Source organism: Pleurodeles waltl, chromosome 10 (assembly GCF_031143425.1).
Source record: "Pleurodeles waltl isolate 20211129_DDA chromosome 10, aPleWal1.hap1.20221129, whole genome shotgun sequence".
Taxonomy (NCBI): Eukaryota; Metazoa; Chordata; class Amphibia; order Caudata; family Salamandridae; genus Pleurodeles; species Pleurodeles waltl.
The window spans coordinates 939,824,959-939,849,584 of NC_090449.1; the positions used below are offsets into that span (position 1 = coordinate 939,824,959).

At 46.5% G+C, this 24,626-nt stretch overlaps 1 protein-coding gene across 1 annotated transcript; it reads left to right on the forward strand.

Moving 5' to 3' along the window:
• Window positions 1-12,917: 12,917 nt before the first annotated feature.
• DLX5 (distal-less homeobox 5) lies at window positions 12,918-20,626 on the forward strand. The gene is made up of 3 exons (XM_069211734.1): window positions 12,918-13,431; window positions 16,330-16,514; window positions 19,796-20,626. The coding sequence occupies exons 1-3, from the start codon at window positions 13,035-13,037 to the stop codon at window positions 20,129-20,131; spliced, it is 918 nt and encodes a 305-aa protein (XP_069067835.1). The 5' UTR covers window positions 12,918-13,034; the 3' UTR covers window positions 20,132-20,626.
• The last annotated feature ends 4,000 nt before the right edge of the window (window positions 20,627-24,626 follow it).

Sequence of the window (24,626 nt, forward strand, 5' to 3'; positions counted from 1 at the left end):
AGACATGGGGGAACGCTGGGTGAGAAGGAAATTTGTGGCTGCTCTCTGATTCCAGAAATTTCTGTCACCGAAATGAGAGGAAAAGGTGTTTTTTCGGCCAAATTTTGAGGTTTGTAAAGGATTCTGGGTAACAGAACCTGGTCAGAGCTCCACAAGTCACCCCATCTTGGATTTCCCTAGGTGTCTAGTTTTCATAAATGCGCTGGTTTGCTAGGTTTCCCCAGGTGCCGGCTGAGCTACGAGGCCAAAATCCGCAGGTAGGCACTTTGTAAAAAACACCTCTGTTTTCTGTGGAAAAATGTGATGTGTCCACATTGTGTTTTGGGCCACTTCCTTTCGCGGGCGCTAGGCCTACCCACACAAGTGAGGTGCCATTTTTATCGGGAGACTTGGGGGAACGCTGGGTGGAAGGAAATTTGTGGCTCCTCTCAGATTCCAGAACTTTCTGTCACCGAAATGAGAGGAAAAGTGTTTTTTTGGCAACATTTTGAGGTTTGCAAAGGATTCTGGCTAACAGAACCTGGTCAGAGCTCCACAAGTCACCCCATCTTGGATTTCCATAGGTGTCTAGTTTTCATAAATGCGCTGGTTTGCTAGGTTTCCCCAGGTGCCGGCTGAGCTAGAGGCCAAAATCCACAGGTAGGCAGTTTGTAAAAAACACCTCTGTTTTCTGTGGAAAAATTTGATGTGTCCATGTTGTGTTTTGGGGCATTTCCTTTCGCGGGCGCTAGGCCTACCCCCACAAGGGAGGTACCATTTTTATCGGGATACTTGCGGGAATGCTGGGTGGAAGGAAATGTGTGGCTCCTCTCAGATTCCAGAACTTTCTGTCACCGGAATGAGAGGAAAAAGTGTTTTTGGCCAAATTTTGAGGTGTGCAAAGGATTCTGGGTAACAGAACCTGGTCAGAGCCCCACAAGTCACCCCATCTTGGATTCCCCCAAGTGTCTAGTTTTTCAAACTGTGCAGGTTTGCTAGGTTTCCCTAAGTGCCGGCTGAGCTAGAGGCCAAAATCCACAGCTAGGCACTTTGCAAAAAACAGCTCTGTTTTCTTTGTGAAAATGTGATGTGTCCATGTTGTGTTTTGGGGCATTTCCTGACGCGGGTGCTAGGCCTGTCCATGTAAGTGAGGTACCATTTTTATCGGGAGACGTGGGGGAACACAGAATAGCAAAACAAGTGTTATTGCCCCTTGTCTTTCTCTACATTTGTTCCTTCCAAATGTAAGACCGTGTGTAAAAAAGACGTCTATTTGAGAAATGCCCTGTAATTCACATGCTAGTATGGGCACCCCAGAATTCAGAGTTGTGCAAATAACCACTGCTTCTCAACACCTTATCTTGTGGCCATTTTGGAAATACAAAGGTTTTCTTGATACCTATTTTTCACTTTTTATATTTCAGCAAATGAATTGCTGTATACCCGGCATAGAATAAAAACCCATTGCAAGGTGCAGGTCATTTATTGGCTCTGCGTACCTAGGGTTCTTGATAAACCTACAAGCCCTACATATCCCTGCAACCAGAAGAGTCCAGCTGACGTAACGGTATATTGCTTTAAAAAACCTGACATCGCAGGAAAAAGTTACAGAGTAAAACGCGGAGAGAAATTGCTGTTTTTTTTCACTTCAATTTCAATATTTTTTTATTTCTCCTGTTATTTTCTGTAGGAAACACTTGTAGGATCTACACAAATGACCCCTTGCTGAATTTAGAATTGTGTCTACTTTTCAGAAATGTTTAGCTTCCTGGGATCCAGGATTGGTTTCTTACCCATTTCGGTCACTAACTGGAAGGAGGCTGAAAGCACAAAAAATAGTAAAAATGGGGTATGTCCCAGTAAAATGTCAAAATTGTATTGAAAAATTTGGTTTTCTAATTCAAGTCTGCCTGTTCCTAAAAGCTGGGAAGATGTTGATCTTGCCACCGCAAACTCTTTGTTGATGCCATTTTCAGGGGAAAAAACACGAGCCGCCATCTGCAGCCCTTTTTTCCCATTTTTTTTTTTAAAACTACATTTTCACTGTATTTTTGCTAATTTCTTGATCTCTTTCAGGGGAACCCACAAAGTCTGGGTACCTCTAGAATCCCAAGGATGTTGGGGAAAAAGGACACAAATTTGGCGTGGGTAGCTTATGTGAACAGAAAGTTGTGAGGGCCTAAGCGCGAACTGCCCCAAATAGCCAAAAAAAGGCTCTGCACAGGAGGGGAAAAGGCCTGGCAGCGAAGGGGTTAACCCGTACAATAGGAGTTTGAGGTGTGTCTGGCTCACGCGGTGCACAGCCTACCTTGGGGTGCAGGCAATAGGGCTGCGCAAGTCTTGGAGCCGCCCTGCCTCCGGTCACAGTTGTCTCTGCGGCCCTGCTTTAAGCATCTTACTCAGCGTTTGCAGCAGCAATCAAAGTCTCGGTTGGCCAAATATATTGATGCAGCTGGGCCAGGCGACGGGGCAGCCAGCTTCTACCCGGCTGAGCCTCGTGCCGCTCAGCCCCTAGGCCAGTCATCAGGGCCCAGTCCCCTCTCCGAGGGAAACGATCACTTACAGCTGGATTTCAGGTGGCAGGAGGGAATGTGCTTCCCTGGATGAGTGCTGGTTTATTGTATGTAGTGGTAATGGAGGCTTAAATATCGGATTTGGGCTGGATCTTAGGGTTCCCGTACAGAGCTGTGATGAGACATGTCTGCCATATTGGCCACCTTGGCCATGCCCCCGATCCTAACAGTTTCACAGAAAGAAAGGAGGATGTTTTTGGTAACGGTTGGCTATAGCATCAGTGAATTCCAAACTTTTCCTGGTTTACAAAACTTCTGCAGAATTTGCAGTGAGGGACCGGGGCCCTGGGATGAAGAATGCATGCAAACTTTCCTAGAACTCAGACACCATTTGTGTAGGGGACATGCTCTTGGAATGCCCATTTACAAAAAAAGTTGTTATTTATTTTGTCAGGAAAGAGAAGGGTGCACACTTTCTGATTTGACTCAGCAGTATGAAGCGGCTAAGTGGCCCATTACATATGTTTCTGCAACTCTTGATCCAGCATCCCGCTGCTCTGCCTGGTTGCATGAAAAATATGTTCAGAGTGAAGCAATTGTGATGGGATGCACAATCTTTTTTTGTTCCTCATTCTGTAAAGACAATGCTGACTCATACCAGTACTCAGCATCTCTCAAATAGTTGCTTAACTAAGTATAAACAGATAATCCTGCAATACTCTTGCCTTTCTCAAAGAGGTATGGGGGAGATGACTGCATTGATGTGATAGAGTTGTGCACAAAACTAAACTGATACTTTCAAATGTACCTTGCGAGTTGGCTGGCATCGTGTTTGTGGATGGTTCTTGTCTGAGACACCATCATGGAACATCGTGGAGCATTTGCAGTTTGCACAGTGACACATATTGTGGAGGCATTAAACTTGTGTAATGTAACTTCAGCATAAGCAGCAGCATTGATTATGATGAGAGGAATACTCTGTGTGGCCAGCAAATTGAGTGCTACAATCTGCACAGTTAGCCAATATCATTTTCGAATGGTCCATGAATTTGGACAGTTGTGGCCATAAGGGGGTTTTGTGACATCATCAGGTTTTTGTCAATGTCAGTTCAAACAGTGCCAACAGTGGAGAAGTCAAAGGAATTGCACAGTGAGGTGTCACCAAATAGAGAAAAAGTTAGGAAAAGGCCGGATGCTATCCCCACAAAAATGATTTGAATTTGTCATCAGTTATATTCTTTATTTGATTCATAAAAGACATGGAAATACAATAGACAAGTAAAATACAAGACGTCAATTGCAATTGAATAAGTGTGCAACAAAGAAATGACTAAGAATTAAAGCAACTCAGACACACTTTAATTGACAATGTGTACCAGCAATACCAAACAAGGGATAACAAAAAGTGCAATTATATAATGAGCAAATAAAAGCTACAATTATGATATATAGATAAAACCAGTGATACATGTACAGCAAAGAAAGTGACCCCTCATTGTAATGTTCCCCTATATTTGACAGACTGAATAAAATTTGCTACAGCAAAACAGATCAGAACAGATGGTTGCTCCTGTTAGTAAAACAGAGCAGGTCTGGATGTCAAAAATAGACTTCAGGAAGAGATTACTGGGGAGACTATAACATTTGCAAAAAACAAACAATGCAGAGTAGATTGGATCGAGACAGAATCACATGGGCGGGAACAAAGCTTGCTCCTATTAAACCTGTGCTCTGGATGGGCAGAGGAAATAGCTGAATTGTTCCTAAAATGTGTGAGAAAATGTCTGTGCTGTTAATTGATGGTCCGTCCAAGATAAGGCTCCATCTCAAATGTTGTTCTTGACAGTTAATATGCCCTGGCATGTGTCTTTAGATAGTTCAGTGTATTCCCTGACTTTGATAAACATATCAAGAAAATGGGTCTTAACTCAAGCCTTACTGTACGTAGCCATGGATTCTGGGTTAGTAAACAATTCTGGGATACAAAACTAATACAAACCTTATTAGTATAGTCTAATCAAGGGATCTTGATGGCCTTCTCCAGTCTAAGGCAGCCACTTAAGACCAGTTGATTAAAGTTGACCCTGAATACTGGGTCATGGTCAAGAAGCACATTAGAAAGATGAATTTGGAGCCACATTGGAAAGCCCTGTACCATGTGATCTTAATGATGACCACTGCTGTATAGTGCAGAGGTTTACCCCACTGGATACACGTGTCTCACATGAAAAGAGCGAAGACTGCAGATGAAGAACTGGTAGTGCTTAATTTGTAAAGAATAAGTGCTGGGCCCTAAAGTTTTGCTCAGAAGCCGGGGGCGAGCACTATCAATTTTGGTGTGTCGTACACAAAGGATGCATGGTCTTTATTTTACATAATTCTCCTTTATTTCACCACCAGACACTCCCTGTCTCATTATCTAACCCTTGCATGACCATTTTCACCCTGCGTTCTCCCTTTGTCACTGAGTGTCTTTCTCTTCCTCCTTTTATCCCTCTTGTGTGATTTTTTATCTCTAGCTCGAAGTCTGTTGAGGAAAAACAAGTGCCAGACCCCAAAAATGAGTGCTGATGGGCTCCACCTGCAACAACTGGATCAAATTACAGATATATAGAAGTTGTGACATAGACTACAAATTCACGTATTCAGACTTGATTTCACTGTGTGGATCCATGGGGAATAGCACAGAGTGCAAGAAGAAAAAAATCAAAAAGAAAAAGAACAGCAACATCAAATACGAGAATATATAATCTCAAAATCTCCAGTGCTAAAAAAAACCAAGAGCAAATCAAGGTGTTCCTGTTGCAAGTTGTGCAAATCGAGAAACAAGATAAGATGAAAATAAGGAAAGTGGAGCAAATGTGACAAAATATGAAAGTGTAACACAGGCTCATTTGTCAAAAGGTGTGAGAGAAACAAGAACATCGCAAACTCTTGATACCATTGAAGAGAAGTGAAGCAAAATCAGCTGAAGAAGTGACTGATCATTTTATAGTGTCAAAGATTTTGAAAGGCAGAAGTCATGAGATCAACTAGAACAAGAGTGACAAACACAAAATGCAAAGCTCCTGAATTGGCATATCTGACACAACTTGAATTAGGAAAAAAGATAGATTGATCTGAGATACTATTGATTTTTGATTCAAGAACCTCCTTGAATTGGCATGAACTGAAAGTGAAGGTGATCAACATTTAATATATTTCTGATGGAATGATGAACTCAAATATTTGAAGAATTTTTAAGAATAGAAGGTTTTATTTTTTTTATTTCTCACAAGTGTTCATTCATAATTCTTTTAGAATTATATTTTTGGTTTTTGTCTATGTCCGTATTTTAGAACTCTTAAATGTCTGCATCTGAAGAAAGTTGATGTTGTACTTAATTAGGTATGTAGTTGATGAAAGGCTGAACTTAGTTCTTTATGAACTACTATTACTATTGGCTTATGTGAATGAAAATTACTAGTGCAGCCCTGCAACGTCAGGTGACACCATGTCGAGAGTGTTTTTTTCTCTGTTTGAAACATTTAAAATATTCTCTTTTGGGAAGGTGTGCCAGACTTTTCTCATATGTGATACTGTGCAGATTCCATGTTAGTCTAGCTACTTGATTTATACTTAAACTTTTCTTGCCTTGGGAACTGAGCAGTCTCATTGTCATTCTGCTTGCTGATTTACATTTATACTTTACTTGACTTTTGAACTGAGCAGGTTTATGCTAGTACACTCCTACTATATTTTGGTTCTGGATATTTCCTTGCTTTGGAAGTTGACCATATGTCCTTATCTCTCGCAAATGCCAATATTTAATGCATTATTGATACTGATTAACTGGCTACATTATGCCTCCTATAATAATTCTTAAATTCTGAATAAATGTTTATGGTTTTGACTTTGAATTTTGAATGTTTTCTTTATTGGCGCGGGGCCTCTACATTTTGAGACTCACATAGCCCTGGTCATGTGCTTCAACCCTTTCAATGTATTAGTCACAATTGTTGACAGGAACTCACTCGTTTTCTCCATGTCAGAACATCAAAGTAGTTATTAAAGCAATTCAATGGTGACATTTTCGGCCTAAATCCAGATTTTCTCCTATTATCACAGAAAGGTGAAAAACATGAACATGAACTTACCACCGGGGTAAAAAATTCCTGCCCTTACAATTCTTTCTAAGGATTAGTCGATATTATAAAACGGAGAGAGGAAACAACGTTTCAGGAAATTATAGAAAGCATGGGAATACATGGCTGCCTTCCAGCGACTCAGACGTATTTGTAGCATGACTCATAAGCTCTGAAGGTCCAGGGCTATTCGCTTGACTGCATTTCTGGGTGTTCTTCAGATGCTTGACATAAAGTGTTTCTACGCGTGGTTCATAATTTTCAGTGTGTGATGTATACGTTTCAATATCAAACATGGCAGGTTTCTGTGCTTGATAAATAATGTTGCGTGGTTGAACCAAGTCCCCCCCCCCCTTCTTTATGGAAACTTTATGAACAAATACTTCCAAGCATAGAAATATCTGTGCGAAGTTGCGTTGTTATTTATGTCCACTAGGCGGAGCTCGTGGGACGGACATGAGATTTGCAAGATGTTGTAGAAAATCCATAACTGAGCCCACGTCGAAATTAGAAAAAAAATGTCATGCGTGTCAAAATGTGCAGCTCACTATAGTGGTATTGCGATGACGACCTCGCAATGCTCAAAACAATCGGTCACATTTTGGCGGGAAGTTCATACTTGGTAGATGAACATGATGCTTAACACCAGATAAATATTTTTAGAAACAATTCAAATCTAAGCATTCTTTTGGTGTGAATCCTCGCTCGACTTCGTATTTACGTGGGATGTGCAGTTCCCAAAGAACATATTGTGAAATAGAAAACAGACTGGGTTTTCTAAAATGAGTCCCACAAATTCTAAAAGCGATAAAGCAAAATAGATATTTATTTGAGTTTGAGCCACATTCGAAAAGAAAGCTGAAATGATCAGCCGATACGCCTATACTAGTAAAAGAGACTACAAATTAAGGGAAACCATTGAAGGAAATTTAACACTGATGGTAATTCCAGCTCAGTCGTTGAAACTCATACCCGACCAATCTGCTGGTATATGTCTTGGTTTTGGACTTTTAATGAACCAATACAATTTTGCTTTTTAATTGTGATTTAAAATCCCAGAGTCCGAAACATTGCGCGCTGAACCTTGCTCGAGAACATGCCATTACTGGTCGGTTGCTATTTCCTGCAGAACTCTGGCCTTTTGTTAAACAGGCTGATAAAATGTCGGTTGTTGAAAAGAAGGGCTGGGAAATACCAATCGAAGAACGTCTTTTAATCACCGAACCCATTTCCAATGCTCGGCCCTGCAGCGCACTCAGTGCAGTGGCATTTCTCCTGTCTGTGTCAAAGGTGCGCCTGGAGGACGGGGACACGCAGCGCTGCACGCCCTAGGCGTGCCACTCAAGGCGCACGGTGCCGAGACGCCACTGCGGCCCGTCCCGCCGGATAACGATCTGAGCCTCCGCCGGCTGCTGGTGGATCCGCACTGTCAGCCGCTGCGGACTCCTCGCCCGGGTTTTTTCAGAAGTGACACAGCTTTAATTGTCGCTCCTGTTTGTTATGACTGAAGGTGAGCCGTGGCCCCAGTCCAGCTCTAAAGCAAACACATCCAGGAGCATCCTCAAGGCCGCGTGTACCAATAACAAGCAGGCAGAGCAGATCCGTTTTAAGTAAACATGTTCGACGAAGACCACAAATTGAGGCAACTGCAGTCATCAATTAATGAGTCCGGCTGCTTGCGGAAGCGGCTCTCGGCACGCGAGTTTACACGCACCGCGAAGGACGGTTCACAAGAATTGCAATTTTTGCTGCATAGCATATGTGCAAGTCTCCAATCTCCGATTGTTTTTCGTATATAAAACTTCACTGGTTTGCCCCCTGGATTCAAGAAAATCGCAAAATTCACATTTCGTGTTTTCTAAGCTTAAACTTCTTTCGAGGAACTGCCAACCTTCCTAGAATGCACATGATTAAGCGTTCAAAATAAGCGTCGTGAGGAGCTTTAATTGAGTGGAAATTGAATTACAACCACAACAAAGTGAAAATGGATGTCGCTGGTGTGGCAATGCTCATGATAATTCAAGTGTGTGTGTGTCTGTGTGTGTGCGCGTGTAAAAAGTGTGGTTGTATGTACCGTGTAAATGCATTTTTTTGTAATCAAATCGGGAGTTGTGAAACGTCCTACCACGTGCCCAAGCTCGCATACAGTGTTGTAGGATTCACTGCATGAATCCTAAGGGTGACTTTGATGTGATATATTGATGCGTGCGTGAGAGGTCTCTGAAACAGGGAGCAGCGAATTATCTTTCCGAAAGTGTTTTTGGTTTTAGTTTTGTGAGCCTTTGGGGATTTGTTGTGGTCGCTTTGGATGTAGGCCTCATCTTGTATACATAGAATGAGGCGAGAGACGGGTGACTCGCTGGCTGACACCAGAGTAGATTAGGTAAAAACGCGTGCTCACTGGAGAGCACACGTGCAACGTGCATGCTGCCATCCACAACAATATTTGGGTACATCCAAGAGAAGCTCATTAAGTTGCATGGAAAAGAGAGTTATTTTATGAGAAAGAAAGTAAAATAAAGAATAACAGACACAATAGTCATCAGTTTTTAATTTCCAGTAACCAAAGCTATACAACATGAGGTGCACATGCACTCATAATTACACACAATGAAACAGAAGAGCACTCCTTATAGCATGGACACGCACATACCCACAAAACCAGTGGACAACAATAAGCACGCAAAAACGCTTCCACACAGAACAAATGACATTGAGATAGGCAGAAAAACACTCTTGTGCAATCAATGGCAGCCGGAAAACACATACCTGTGCATGTGTAGCAAACAACAGCCACCAATGGAATAGACAACACATGAACCCAAAACACAAGGCCAACACACACAGACAGCAAGTACCCTATGTAGGCACCGATGCACACAGACCAACCAACATACAGACATATGTCCACAAGCCAGCACCCAAGTAGAAAAAAAACATGCACACAGAACTCATCCAGTCTTGGAGGTCATCTATCTTCCTCAAGCCAAAACCTACAAATAATGAATTCCTCCTATTTGCAACAGCACCAAAAAACGCCAGATTAGTCTCCCTTTACAACTTAAACCTAACAAGCTTCAACATAAGCTCACAGACCATAACAATTGCTGGGATTCACCATGGACACAGAACTGTCATTCAAGCAGCACATTGCGAGGAAGACCAAGACCTGCATCGTTCCAACTCTCCTTCATGAAGAAAGTGAAGCCATTTTCCATCTGTCTTCTTGATACTTCTCTGCTGCCCCTGAAAGGAGTGCAACACCCACCAGCACAGCTCATCAAAGGCTTGAGGAAATTCAACAACATCACACCAGTTAAATGGCTGAAGCTGGCTCCCTCCTTCTGCCTGGATCACCTCCAGGATGGATTACTGCTTTCAAATGATTGAATGTGGTCCTGATATTGACATTTTGCTACTATTTCTGTTGTGACAGCACACTGATAAACTCGTGTCCACTTGTAGAGGCTAAAATGTGCTTGAAAATGTAATTCTGAAGATTCAAATGAGGTAGTTAATCATTATTCAGTGGGGACAATTCAGGTGTGAAAGTCTAAGAAATGAATTTGATGTTGAGGACAGAGATAACATCCAATGTTAAAATATTCAATTTATTAAGAGACAGTAGAATCCCTGGGCCACTAAAGAAAGTACATTAAAAAAATGCAATCCAAAAAGTGAGTGCTGTCATCATTTTGCCTAAAACTTGAGGCTTCTTCATGAGTAGAAATTGTGGCAGGCAGGTGTCTTGGCGCATTAACCGTCTATCCCTTCAGTACAGTCTGTGAGTGGTAGATAGCAGCTGTTGCTCTGAAGTGCTTTTTTTATGTTTATAATGCTAATGAGATTTAGAACTATGCAGATCAGTCACTGTGCACTGGCATGGAGGGTGCTAGTTTAGGGTCTCTGGTGAACTTGGTTGGTCCAGAGGTCAGTCTTGTGTGTTTACTACCATGGACTTGTGTGGGCTGCTCACTGGCTTTAGAGAGGTCTCCCTGTAGTCAACTCCAGGGCTGGCCTGGCTTGTTCTAGAGGGCCATCTCTTGTGTGCTCACTATAATGGGGTTTGGATGGAGGTGCACTACCTTTGGTGGAGCATCAGTGTAGTTATCTCCATGGTAGGCCTGGTTTGTACTTGAGATCCATCTCGTGTGTGTTCACTATCATTGCATTGTGTGTGCTGCAACACCATCTTTGGTAGGGTCTCTGTGAAGTTATCCCCTTGGTATGCATGGCTTGTACTTAAGATCATCTCTTGTGTGCTCATTATCATGTGGTCGTGTGTGCTGCTGCAACACCTTTATTGGGGTCTGTGTGTTGTTATCTCCCTAATAGTTCTGGATTGTACTTGAGGTCCATCTCTTGTGTGCTCACTATCATGGGGTTTAGTGAGTGGTGCATCACCGTTGATGGGGCGTCTGTGTAGTTATCCCCCTGGTATGCCTGGCTTGCACTTGAGATCATCTCTTGTGTGCTTACTATCATGGGGTTATGTGTGCTGCTGCACCACCTTTGGTGGGGTCTCTATGTTATCTCCTTGGTGGTTCTGGCTTATATTTGAGGTCCATCTCTTGTATGCTCACTATCATGGGGTTTAATGGGTGGTGCACCACCTTGGTTGGCATTTCTTTGTATGTATCTCCCTGGTAGGCTGGCTTGTATTTGAGGTCCATCTCTTGTATGCTCACTATCATGGGGTTTAATGGGTGGTGCACCAGCTTTGTTGGGGTGTCTTTGTATGTATCTCCCTGGTAGGCCTAGCTTGTATTTGAGGTCCATCTTTCATTTGCTCACTGCCATGGGATCGTGTGGGCTGTTACACCACCTTTGGTGGGGCCTAGGTGCATGTATGTCCTTGGTAGGCCAGGCTTGCACTAGAGGTCTTGCGTGGCAGGGTCCATTGCTTTAGTGATGCAGGGGCATCTTTTCGGTGCTCGGTGGAATGGTGAAGTGCTTTTATCTCACTGATAAAAAAGTTTTTCAACTGAAGCCATACTCACTTCTGATTGTGGGGTCAGACCGTGCAGGAAACCCTCCAGTAGGCCTAGTTTATACCGGAGGGACCTCCTCTTTGGCGCTCAATGTTGGGTTACTCATGGCCTGCTTTGGTGGGGTTTAATCAAGGTGGGGTCAGAGTGCACAAACAACTCCCTGGAATGCATTGTCTCTACCAGAGGACCTGCTCTCGGTAATAAGAGTCAATACACTGACGTTTTGAGGCCAGGGCAACGTGGGGTCTGGCCCAGGGCCCCAGTCATTCATGGACCCCCTGACAGGGCGAGCTCTGTTCTGCATAGAGTCTTGCCTTGGTGACTTTTAATTATTCATACATCGATTGTTTTAAATACCCTGTTCAAGCAACATACATTAAAAAAAGTTTATTCTAGATCAAAACAGGACCTCAAGTATGAGAAATGAGAGTGTCACTGTCACAGAGATTACTTACAGTAATATTATTGAGCTGCTGCTGTATTATAATATTGAAAACACAGGTCACTGTATCTAAATATTAGGTGTAAACACATTTAGAATTTGAATGAGGGTGCCTGTGCACTGTCCATGACCTGGCCAAAGTGGGCATGAAAGAGCTAAAATTGGATCATAAATTCAAAGCTGTTCCGAACAGGGGTGGGAAAATATATTTGGCCAAGGGCCCCCAAAATCCTTAAGATATGTTGAACCAATAGACCCCGCGTTGCTTGGCCTCTGGTGTAGAGTATACACTGCTAATGTCGGGTTCTCTTGTGTGTCCTGTGTCATTGACGCTCTTCCCCTTTCCTGGGGTGGATTTTCAGGGTAAGGATATCTCTGGACAGGCCTGTCTTATCCCAAGGGTCAAGCTTTCTCGCGGTCATTGTTGAAGTTGTGTGTGAGGGCAGCTCGCCCCCTGGAGTCTCGGGGGAGGGTTCCTTCCTGTCAGGCCTAGCTTGCACTACAGGGCCATCTCTCTGACACTGCTAGGGTGCTCATGGCCTGCGTCCCTCCTCCACGGTTGTTGTTGCAAGCAGGCTTTGTTGTTCTGAACTCGTCGGACAGGTTAGGGTGTTACTGCATCACTGGGTGCCCGTGGCCAGTACCACCCGCTCCGCCCTGTTGTGCGTAAGAGCGCAATTAAGGCTTCAGCTGAGCCTATGCCGAGAGCGTGTGGGGGGGCCCTGGAGCCAGTCAGAGGCCCCCCTCCCTCCACATGCCGGAGCCCCATCAACCACTCAGAGGCTCCCCTCCCTCCCGGTGCCGCGCCCTCTTCTGCTGAGACGCCCCTCCCCGCCCCTCACCAGCCTGCAGCCGCTGCTGAAAGTGCCTGGCGCGTCCCCCAGCCCCTCACAAGCTGCCTCCAGGACTCAGGACTCCAGTATGGCTGCCTGAGCGCACCTCAGCTCCCCTCCAGCAGCCGCAGCCCCCTCCTCCTGCCCCAGGAATGACAGCAACCTACGAGCGCCGGCTTCCCAGCACTATCCGCGCAAGCGACTTCCAGGCGCCTTTCCAGGCCGCAGCCAGCATGCACCACCCGTCGCAGGAGTCTCCCACCCTGCCCGAGTCCTCGGCCACGGACTCAGGCTACTACAGTCCAGGCGGTGGTGGCACGACGCACCCCCCTCACCACGGCTACTGCTCGCCCGGCTCGGCCACCTACGGCAAGGCGCTGAACGCCTACCAGTATCAGTACCACGGCATGAACGGCCCCGCCGGGAACTACCCAGCCAAGGCGTACGCGGAGTACAGCTACGGGAGCCCCTACCACCCGCACCACCACCCGCACCACCCGCAGTACAGCGGGGCCTACAGCCGCGTGCAGGCGCCCCCCAGCCAGCCAGGTAAGAACCGGGGTGGGGCCGGGGGAGGGTGTAAAGCGGTGGGGTGAACACAGAAAGGAGTTCAGGATGGGACCCGGGAATGGAAAGAAAGAAAGTAATATGGAAAGAAAGAAGGCAAAGGAAGGAATGAAAGAAAGAAAATAAGAGAGGGTGTGAAAAAGAGGGAGGAAAATAAAAAAACAAAGAATATCAAATAAAAAATGAAAGCATGGAATAGACTTGTAGAAGAGACAGGAATATTGTTTTGTAAAAAAAAAAAAAATGCAAGTTCGCTGGTTCACGAAGGTTCACGCTGCTTGCACTTTTTCATTTAACTGTCTCCCTCTCTGATCCTTAGTCTGTGCCCCTCTCTTTTAACCCGTCTTCCTCTGTCTCTATCTTTCCCACTGCATATCTCCCTCTTCTCCGTTGTATCTGTCTCTCTATCGTTCAACAGTCCGACTCTACCTCGCGCTGTGCCTCAGTCTCTGTCTCCATGTCTCTGTCTTTTCCACGGTGTCTGCCTCTCTATCGTTTGCACTTTGTTTCTCTGCTACTCTCGCCCGCTCCTTATCTCTTTCTTTTTCACTGTTTCTGTCTCTGCTCCCTTTCTCTCTCTCTCCCTGCCACTCTTTGCTTCAGTCTCTCTTTTCTACTTCTCCCTCTCTTCTGCTGCCCGCCTGTGGCTCTCTCCGGGCCGCGGCCTCTGCCTCTCCCTTTATCTTTCATTTATGGCCGAGGCGCCGCCAGCCAGAACCAAAACAAACCGCAGAAATATTTCCGAGCAGTTGAACAGCATTCCCATGCAGCGACTTCACGTCGCACAAACCAAAATAACACGCTGGGGTCAGTACCGCGAAAAACGAGAATACCCTCTCCTCTCCAAGCAGGGGCTATTTATACTTCTGGGTTTGTGGATTTGGCATTTTATTGTGAAAAAATAGGAAAGCAGCGAGTCAGAGCAAATGCAATAAAAGCAGGGGCAGCGCGGTCAGATCTGCTTGTAAGAAAAAGATTGATTTTTGATGCCTTTAAACCCTAGGGTTCAGTTTTTTTTTTGCTGGGCTGAGAGAACATAAAATGTGAAGATATATTGCTCCGCTAACCCCTTCTTGCTAAGTACTCTAATGAATTGTAGGAAAATGAGCCGCTCATCTGAGCGCTATTTTTTATTGTGGTGTAATAACTATCCTCACTCCATGGGTTCTTCCTCCCAGGGCTTTGCGCTTTCCGGACAGAGTGAGAGTGTGTTTAGATGTGATTTTAAGTCGTGTCCATGTTTTGGTTTATAGTGTGCTTCTCTCTCCGCCCTTGTTTGCGCTTTGCTTTGCGCGCAGTGTGTCTTGCTCGTTGTGGCCTTTACGCTTTGCTGCGTTCACTGGCGCAGGGAAAGCCTCTCCTTGTGCACGCAGGCCAGCCTGGGTCACCTGGCAGGGCCAGAAGTTATCTGATGGCACCAGAGGCTCCCGTCCAGGTTACCACTAGGGCAGTGACTACCTCGGCGCCGTTTCTTGGCGTTCACAGGCTGTAGAAAATTATACCCTACGTCTCCAGGCGCTGGCTCCTACGGTCACTGGGACGGACTGACCAGACACAGGTCGTGTAGGTCAGTCGGACAGGGGCAGAATTTAGATGGCACCTTTTTCCCGTTGTACATCCAGATACTAGCTTGAAAGCGGCGCCTCGGCGCTTTATGTGCGGTTTCTTTGCGCGCACAAGCCGTACAGGCCGTGGTGAGAGACTCTGGCAGAAGAGATGTTATTTAACGGTTCCAGGCACTTTCTGCCCAGCTCGCTGGAACAAACCGTCCCTCGGTGGGCTCTGTACAGATTCTTGGCGGGTGAGACCCTGGTAGAGATTTTATTTGACTGCTGCATCCGCTGTGTCTACAGGTTACTGGAACAAACCACCCTGGGCAAGCGCTGTACAGATTCTTAGCCGCCGACACAGGACGCGGGGGGTCTAGGGACCGAGTCAGGGCTATCAGGGTACCGCTTCATGTCCTCTTCCAGCCCTGACAGCCATGTTCGCTGGGCTCGTCCAGACACTCTGACAGGCCCGGCCCTCTTGGGCCTCGGAGGTGGCTTCCTTCGACCTGGGCCTCTCACGGACTTCGCTTCGGAGGCTGCGCGCCCTCAGTTAGGACCCGAATTACAAGGCCCCTTACTCAGGCCTGAGATGTGTTCCGCGGGTTGTGCAGGGCCCGGACCAATGCAAATTACTGGTTCACCTCAGCCCCTCTGCCTCACGCGCCGGCTTCACCCGCTGGTCTAACAACAAATGTTCTTTCACCTTTCCTCTTTATAATAATCCACCTCTTAACAGATCTTTTCTTACAGTACAAACCACTTTGTAAATGTAGCCCTTTATTTCTGCAGCAAAAGCTCTATTAGGCATTCTTAAATGTTGCCAATTTAACTTTTCCGGACTATAGACACGGGCCCTCGTAAATATGAGATTAGCACATTTATGAACAAATTGTTTAGAAAATTACAAGAAAAAACCTCCGCCAGTTACAAGTAATATCTATCTATCTATATGTGTGTGTATGTTTGTATATGTGTGTGTGTATATATATATATATATATATATATATATATACATAAATATATATATATATATACTACTGTCATTAACATCGGGTGTTTAACATTGTCATGTATAGACTTTTCAGAAATATAAACGTGTGTACGCGCATAATTGTACTAGTTCAATGTAAGTTGCCTGCTTGTTTCTATGGTGGGGACGCGCGAGGAGCAGATTATAAAATGCTACCAGCCTCCGCGCCGTTTCAGTATTTTCTAAACCGTATATGATTTATGAAGATATAGTAAATATAATAGTAAAAACACGCTACATGAAATGGAGTGAACAAAGCAAGCTAACTGGTCTCTTTTCTTTTTTTGGGGCGTGATTTAGAGAAAGAAGTGGCCGAGCCCGAGGTGCGGATGGTAAACGGAAAACCCAAAAAGATCCGTAAACCTCGGACGATTTACTCGAGCTTTCAGCTGGCCGCGCTGCAGAGGAGGTTTCAGAAGACCCAGTACCTGGCGCTGCCCGAGAGAGCCGAGCTGGCCGCCTCCCTGGGACTCACTCAGACACAGGTACCCGCCCTAGCGCTGCGCAGCGCGAGCGAGGCGCTTCGTTGTGAGAGACGCGCGCGGAGTACTGTGAGCGTCGTAGTGAAAGACGCGTACAGGGCCCGCTGATCTTAGGGGTGTCTGTGCGTCAGCGTGCGCCCGTGTGTAGAAACCAGAACAGGACCAATCCGAGCTCCTCTTGAGAAGTGTGCACAGGTGCCCAGGGTACTGTGGACTTCGTAGTGAAAGATGGAGGCTGTGAATATTACTAAAAAACATACGTATGTCAAATCCTTAACGAAGGCAATCTGAGCTTCTTGGTGAAAGATGTGCACGTGGCTCTAGGAGCTTTAGAGTGAAAAAAAAATACTTAGAACAGGCACGGGAACAATATGAGATCCAGAGTGTAACATGTCAGTGATATGGTCCACATTTGACACATGTAATAACTACCACTCCTGCAATGTGAGACTCACAGTGGAGGATGTGCACAGAGTATCGTTAGGGTATCGTAATATATATAAATATATTATCTAAAAATCTAAAAATCTGAAGGGGAGCAGTGCATATATTGATAGTATAATCTTCCTAGTGGGGTGTGGAATAACTCTCACGCTAGCACTGGGTGCTTGGTAGTGAAACGTGTGCATCGGGAAGTGTGAGCTCTATGCACGAAGATGTGTTTAGGGCCTGTGATCTTCGCAGTGAAATATGTAATGGCCGGTCCTAGTGCAGTCCGAGCTTCTCAGTGATGCAGCCACCAGTATGATTTTGATGGTGACATTTGTGACAACTAGTGTTCGACCACAGTGTGCGTCAAAGTGAAACAAGTGTATTCATAACTGGTGAATTGTGTATTAATTAGCAAGGATGGCTGTGAGCAGGTGTGTAGCACCCTTCACTCTTGTTCTCGGAGTTTCAGAATGAAATGTGTAACACCAGCGCTTCGCACTCTGAGCGACACAGTGAAAGGGGTGCACAACAGCCTGTGCGTTTCTTAGTGAAATAAGGGATGACAAACGCTGGATCAATCGGTGACCTACTCCAGGTGTGATCGTTAAGGTGGATAAATGAAATCTCTGGCACTCCGCGCCAGACAGTGCCAGGCACTTGGCTTCACAATGCTTAATGTGCACGAGTAATTGTCTCACTGCACCGAGAGCACAAGCAGAACGATTTGCACGGGTGACCAGACTCGTGCACTGCAGGACTCGCAGTTATGTACACGTGTAACTTCCGACACACTTATAGAGCTTTGCACAATATAGTGAAAAATCACCGGTCAGTGGATGTTATGAAGAGAAGCGTAGAGGGTATTGGGGGATGGGGGGCTGTCATTGGTCGATGTACTGGGATCTAGTCTACTGGCTGTTGTGTGGCTACAGTGAACAATGCGCGCATACAGCGGTCCGGCCCTGTTCCTTTATAGTGAAATGCAACTAACATCTGAGGCACTATGGGCTAGCGCCGTATAGACAAAAGTGTGCAAAGCGCGGCTCCCCCAGAATGTGCTGCTTCATAGAGAATGTATACACAGATTGTAGATGCAAAATAGTTGTTGGACCTGATGTTGCAGAACACACGAGGATTTCACAATCGAATCCACCTCCCTGCGGGTGCACGTTTTATGTGTCGTGATGGGCAGGTTCACTGCAGTGTGTGTGTGTTGGGGGCGCGGGGGGGGGTGGGGTCCAATCTCCTCTTCCGGGAACTGTGCGCCATCTTTGTTTTCCATATTTCCATAAACACGTATGCGTGCTCCAGATTACCACGTTTCACATAAAAGAATGACCCCCCAGGGCCTCTTAGAAGGAGCTCGAATAAACACAGGAGAATAAAGGGGTCGCCCTGCGAGGGAGGGGGCAGTTATTGCACCGCACGGGGGGGCAGTGGTCGCACATCCTGGCCAGGCCAACGCAGCATCCCATCTTCGCGAGGTCAGCAAATGTAGGTTCCGTTTCATAGGTTATAGCGAGAGCTGCCATAGGTTGTGCTTAGAAACCGAAAACGCTAGAGAGAAAACAAAACCTTTCTTTACCATCGTTGCTATTTTTCGTAGTTATTTTTGTGAATATATTATTATTTGTATTATTGCTGTCGCCGTGACGTGCATATTTATTTATTATTATTATCGACGATAATAATATTAATATTATTGCTAATAATAATAATAATAATAATGGTGATGATGATGATGGTAATAATAATGCATTCCATGCGCCCCCGGAGCTCGGAAGGACAGTCTGTAGCGCCAGGATAGCCGTGACAGTGTCTTGGGCGGGTGTAGGTTTATGAGTAAGCGCTGAAGGCCAAGTCACTGTGAATATCTTCCAGGCCTCATTGGGTTAAACGATGCTGCACAAAAATGCGTTTTTTCCTGACCATGAAAACGGCCGCTCTTTGGAAGAGGAGTGTGCGCCGCGACATCTCATTGTTCATGTGTTTATGAGCGCCAGGGCGCTAGATCTGATCAATAAAAAAAACAAAAGGCTGCCAGAGGGGGCGCGGGGACTTGAGGTGCACTGTAAACATCTGTCACCGCGGTGGGAGTTTGCCCCAAGCGTGCACAGGCTGCAGAATTACACACTGGAGCTGTGGGGATTACACGCGTGCACAGCAGATCTCACACTTACTCTGGCGCTGGCTGAGGCTGGGGTGTTTAATTATTCCCAAGAACACCCCCCTAAAAAAACCCTCTCAGTTTTAGACTTTCACTTTGTGTAATTTTATATGTGAGAGTTTTATTTTCATTCTACAACAGACCACAACCACTTAAAAAAATGGACTGTATAAACTTCATTTTTTTAAACAATTGGTGCTGATAATTTGAATTTTAAGCCACACAATGTAATCTGCACAAGTGATTCCGGCTGCAAGTTGGAGTTTGTCCCGTAGTTCTGGGGACCGCTCTGATTCAAGCTTGTGCTAGGGGAGTGGGTCCCTATTTTTGTCGTTTTATCCATTATACCGTGGCTAGCAAGGATTCATAAACTATCGTATGCGGTTAGGTTTAGATTTGTTTTCTTGAATGAGCTCAAATGCTGCAAGCAACTTCTGGGCACTGAGGCAAGCAATGGCCAGATATAACAGTACACAGTGGTAAATATCAGGGCACACGAGAGTGTCCTACAGTGTCATCTCAAATGCATGTTTCTATCGCATGCGACGCATAGGAATTAAACTCGGGTTCCTTTAGAAGTACAGCGCCTAGGATGCATTCGGCCTTGTACACGCGTTATTAAAGTGCCCAAATTCAGAAAAAAAACACTGCTTCCTACTGAAATATTTTCCCCTTTAACTTTCAGGTGAAAATCTGGTTCCAGAACAAGCGTTCGAAGATCAAGAAAATTATGAAGAACGGGGAGATGCCCCCGGAGCACAGCCCGAGCTCCAGCGACCCCATGGCCTGCAATTCCCCGCAGTCCCCCGTGGTGTGGGAGCCCCAGGGCCCCTCGAGGCCCCTTAGCCAGCACCCACACGTGCACAGCCACCACGGGCAGACGTCCAACGCCTCGCCGGCCCCCAGCTACATGGAGGCCCCCAGCGCCTGGTACTCCACCGCGGGGTCCCTCAACTCGCACCTGCAGGGGCACGGCGCCTTGCAGCACCCGCTGGCGCTGGCCTCGGGGGGCCTCTACTAGGGCCCGGAAAGGACTGCAGGACACCCGTGAGTGTGGCGGCTCGGCAAGGCTGGGGCAGAGTCAGTCACTCTGCCCGACTCCTGACTGCTTCTCTCCCAGCCCCCACAGCCTTCCCGAGGCCTCGGGGCACCCTGAACAGGCCTCTTCCCGCAAGGCCCGCCCGCCCCTGGCCCCCCTCCCACCGGACAGCTGTGTGCAGCTGAGGAGGTGAGAGCGCACACTGCGGAGGCTGCCAGTAGGTGCAACGATCTGCTCAACGTGTACAAACGTGTTGCATGTAATTTATTACATTTCAGAGGAGACTGTGTATTTTTTTTTTTTTTTTTACAGCTGGACTCGTGCAACTGCGGACACTTTCAATGGTGCCTTGAAATCTATGACCTCAACTTTTTTTCAGAGACTTTTTTTCGTCAACTTTTATTTTAACCATGTAAATACCTGTAGATAGGCGAATTAACTGTATATTCTGGATAAATAAAATTATTTCGGCCATGATCGCTGCTTCCGGAAGGTGACGTATTTCGCTGGCAAAGCAAGCACTGTAAGTCATTTCGAGAAGCATGCTGTGCGTTCTGGTCAGGATGCGGCGTTCTGAGGTAGGCATTAACACGACCTCTGCACAGGGCCGGGCTCCCTAAACTCCGGGGGAGCTCTTCAGAGTGACGTTTCCTCACTTCATTATCTGCGCCTTCGCTGCTTGGTTTTATTTAAATACATTTTTCAAATACACGTGAAACATGCAATGCATACACTATATATGAAAAGTGTCAATGCTGCTGACTATCTTTGTGAGGGGGTGGGGGGGTTGTTATCCTTACTCACCGGAGGGTTCACCTCTTGCGAGTCATTGCCTTCCCCACATAAAATACTAGTAGTAAATACTACATAGTACATTGCCTTCTGTGCCTATACACGGTGGATGGATGGATGGATGGGTGGGTGGATGAATGGATGGATGGATAGGATAGACAGAGAGACAGACGGACGGGTGTTGAATTCCGTATTTGGTAGGATTGATTGACCATGTGAGATACCAGTGAGCGCTGTGTGTCCGTGCTCGCTGAAGATTATATCTTCAAACCCCTTATTTCCATAACAATCTCTTACTTTCGTTCTGGAAATAATATATTACAAAAATACCTGTGAAAAACATCTGGCGTGCCTGGTGAAAACTGCAGTTGAACAGTTACCAGTGGTTTACACTTTGGCATGTAACTGTTGTCACCGATTACATAAAAAATACTTGCCAAGATGGAAATTGGGTTTTCTACATATTAATGTAGCAGCTGTCTAAAGCCTATATGTCTGCAGCTCTTCCAAGCAGAAACAGTTGTAACTGGTAGACTGGAATTTTCAGGATGGGGGAAGGGGATAAATTGATAAAAAGATACCACCGTGTAAAGTGCACAGGCCCGGCGATCTCCATGAGAGAGCGGACTTCTAACATGTACATATTTAAGATGCCTTTAGATAGCTGGGCAGTTTAAAAATAGAGAATTAAAAAGTACATTTGCGGGCACTGCCGGGCCACGCCCACCGCACGTCATGAATATTATCTCGAAGCTATTAATTATCAAGCGTGTAAAGCGGTGACCCGCGCCGAGGTCACGCACCTCTGGGCACCCTCGGGAGAACGAGCGCCAGGCAAGACGTGCAGAAGAAAGAGCCCGGCGTGATTTATTACTGCAGGGAGAGCGGCGGCAATAAAAGTGACAAAGCCATTTTTAAGGATTAGAACATAAAAACGGCTTCCCGTGAGCCGAGGATTTCAGCGAGCGCTTCTGTGTGTCTGGAGACGAAGCCTGCACAGGCAGGAGCTGCCCCCGGGCGCACGTACCTGTCTGCCAGCCTGCCTGTCTCCCCTCTCTGCGTCTCCCTGTCTGCCTTCCTCCCAGCCGCCCTGCCTGTCTGCCCTCCACCCAGCCGCCTTGTCTTCTGCCGGGCCTTCCTCCCAGCCTTCCTGGCTTCTAATGGCCTCCCACCCTGCCTCCCGGCCTTCTGCTGGGCCTGTCCTCCTGCATCCATGACTTGTGCCTCACAGCCACCCTGACTGCTGCCTCCCTGGCTTCTGATGTCCTGCCTCACAGCCACCCTGACTGCTGCCTCCCTGGCTCCTGATGTCCTGCCTCACAGCCACCCTGACTGCCGCCTCCCAGGCTTTTGCCTCCCTGTCTTCAGCCGGCCCTGCCTCCCAGCCTTCCTGGCTTCTGATGGCCTCCCTCCCTCCCTCCCGGCCTTCTGCTGGGCCTGCCCTCCTGCATCCATGACTTGTGCCTCACAGCCTCCCTGACCGCTGCCTCCCTGGCTTCTGACGGCCTGCCTCCCTACATCCTTGCCTCACAGCCTCCCTGACTGCTGCCTTCTGCCGACCCTGCCTCAAGCCTCCCTACCTCCCAGCCTTCCTGGCTTCTGATGGCCAGCCTCTGTCCCAGCCTTCTGCTGGGCTTGCCTTCCTGCATCCCTGCCTCCTTGGCTTCTAATGCCTGCCCCACCCCCCAACATCCTTACCTCACAGCCTCCCTGACTGCTGCCTTCGCCGAGCCTGCCTCCCTATCTCACAGCCACCCTACACCCCAGCCTCCCTGGCTTCCGATGGCCAGCCCGCCTACCTCCCAGCCTCTGCTCGGCTTGCCTCCCTACCTCCCTGACTTCTGCCGGGCCTGTCTGCCTCACTCGCCGCTGTTTGCCGCGCGGCAGTTTTTACTGTCCCGGTGCCTTGACGTGGTCTGTAGCGCTTTGAGGTGCGCAGAGACTCGCGCGTGTAAATGTGTGCAGTGATGCATAAACATACACATCTGTATGCGTACACCTACGCACACATGCTAACGCGCATCCATGCACGCTTTTCCATACAATTGCACCCGCTCGTGCTAAAACACATACATGCATAAAAATTCACTTATCCATTTTCATAATTCGTACCTATGCTCGAGCACATATATTTCCAAAAACTACACATTCAAACGTATAAAATCAGTTGCATGAGTAGATACATATTCTCAAACATATATTCACCCCTAGGGACACGCACAAGCATGCATGAACGACTACATGAATAGACACCTACATAAAACAGCCATAAACGCATGTATGTGCGAGCAAACACACTCATTCATTAACGCTCATATGTGGAAACGCGTACATATGCTCGAATATAGAGCCGTTTAAGACATGGCAAAATGGGCCGCGCCGAGGGTCTCAGCCTTTCACGACCCCCTAATAGAGCCAGCTCTGTTCTGCAGGGAGTGTTGCCCTGATGACGTTAAATAATTCTTAAACAGACTGTTTTAAATACCCTTTGCATTTGTTTTAATGCGGGTGATGTATGTCGTATATTACAAACATTTTGCAGAGAAATGTTTGGTGTTCAACACTATACACCACCATTAAAAAGTTCCTTTTAGATCAAAACAGGACCTCACATGTGAGAATGGAGTGTCACTGGCACAGAGAATATGCGCAGTAATATTAGTGAGCTGCTTCTGTGTTACAATATTGAGAACACACTTCACTGTCCCTGAATATTACCTGTAAACACATTTGAAATTTGGACCGGTGTACATGTGCACTGTCAGTGACCGGGCCCTGGCTAAAGAGGGCATGAAAGAGATGACATCGGATCATAAATGAAAGCTGTCCCGAACAGGGGCCCTAAAATACGCTTTGCCTTGGGCCTCCTTAAGGTGCCCCTGCTCGCAAAATTAGGTAATGTTTATGCACACACACATGCGTAAAACAAATATAAATGTCTGCAAACATTTATGTACACATACTCATGCTTTCCTACATAATTACACGTGCACAAATGCATATCTACATCCATGCACATCCAAACAGACTCTGTGCACACAGGTTCAAACGCATGCTAGCCTATATTAACACATAAACACGTACACGAATACTCGTGTTTTACGTGCTTACCCGTACACACAAACACACGCATATATACACAGATATATAAAGACATACATGAAAACACTTATCCTCAATCAGAGATTTACCGACATACAAGAGCACGCGAACACACACTTCTCTTATCTGTGCACGCACCCACGGATGCAGGCCTGGCCAGTCCTGCTGCACTATACATGCACTGAAGACGTATCTCCTCTGACACTCGGCTGCCCTAAAACCTGCGTTGTCTCTTCGGACACAGGGCACCTCTGCTCTGTATGGAATGCGCCCCCGAGGCCTCCCCTGCCTAGAGCCTGAATTCGCTGCTGGCGGCGCTAGACTCTGGGCGCCAAGAAGAGGAGAGCGCTTAACCATAGATCTGCGCGCTGCGCAGCTTTTAGATTTAGATATGTGTTTTTTAACACAACCACCCCGTGTGTGTGTTAAAAAACACATATATCTCATGCAGCCCCTCCAGTCATTTAGGGAGCACCGACTGTGGGCGCTACCTGGGCAGGATGCAAACCTTAGGGACTGAATATTACCCACCTCCGCATCCGTTATTCATGGTATAACCAGAACTAGGCAGATGCTGCAGGTG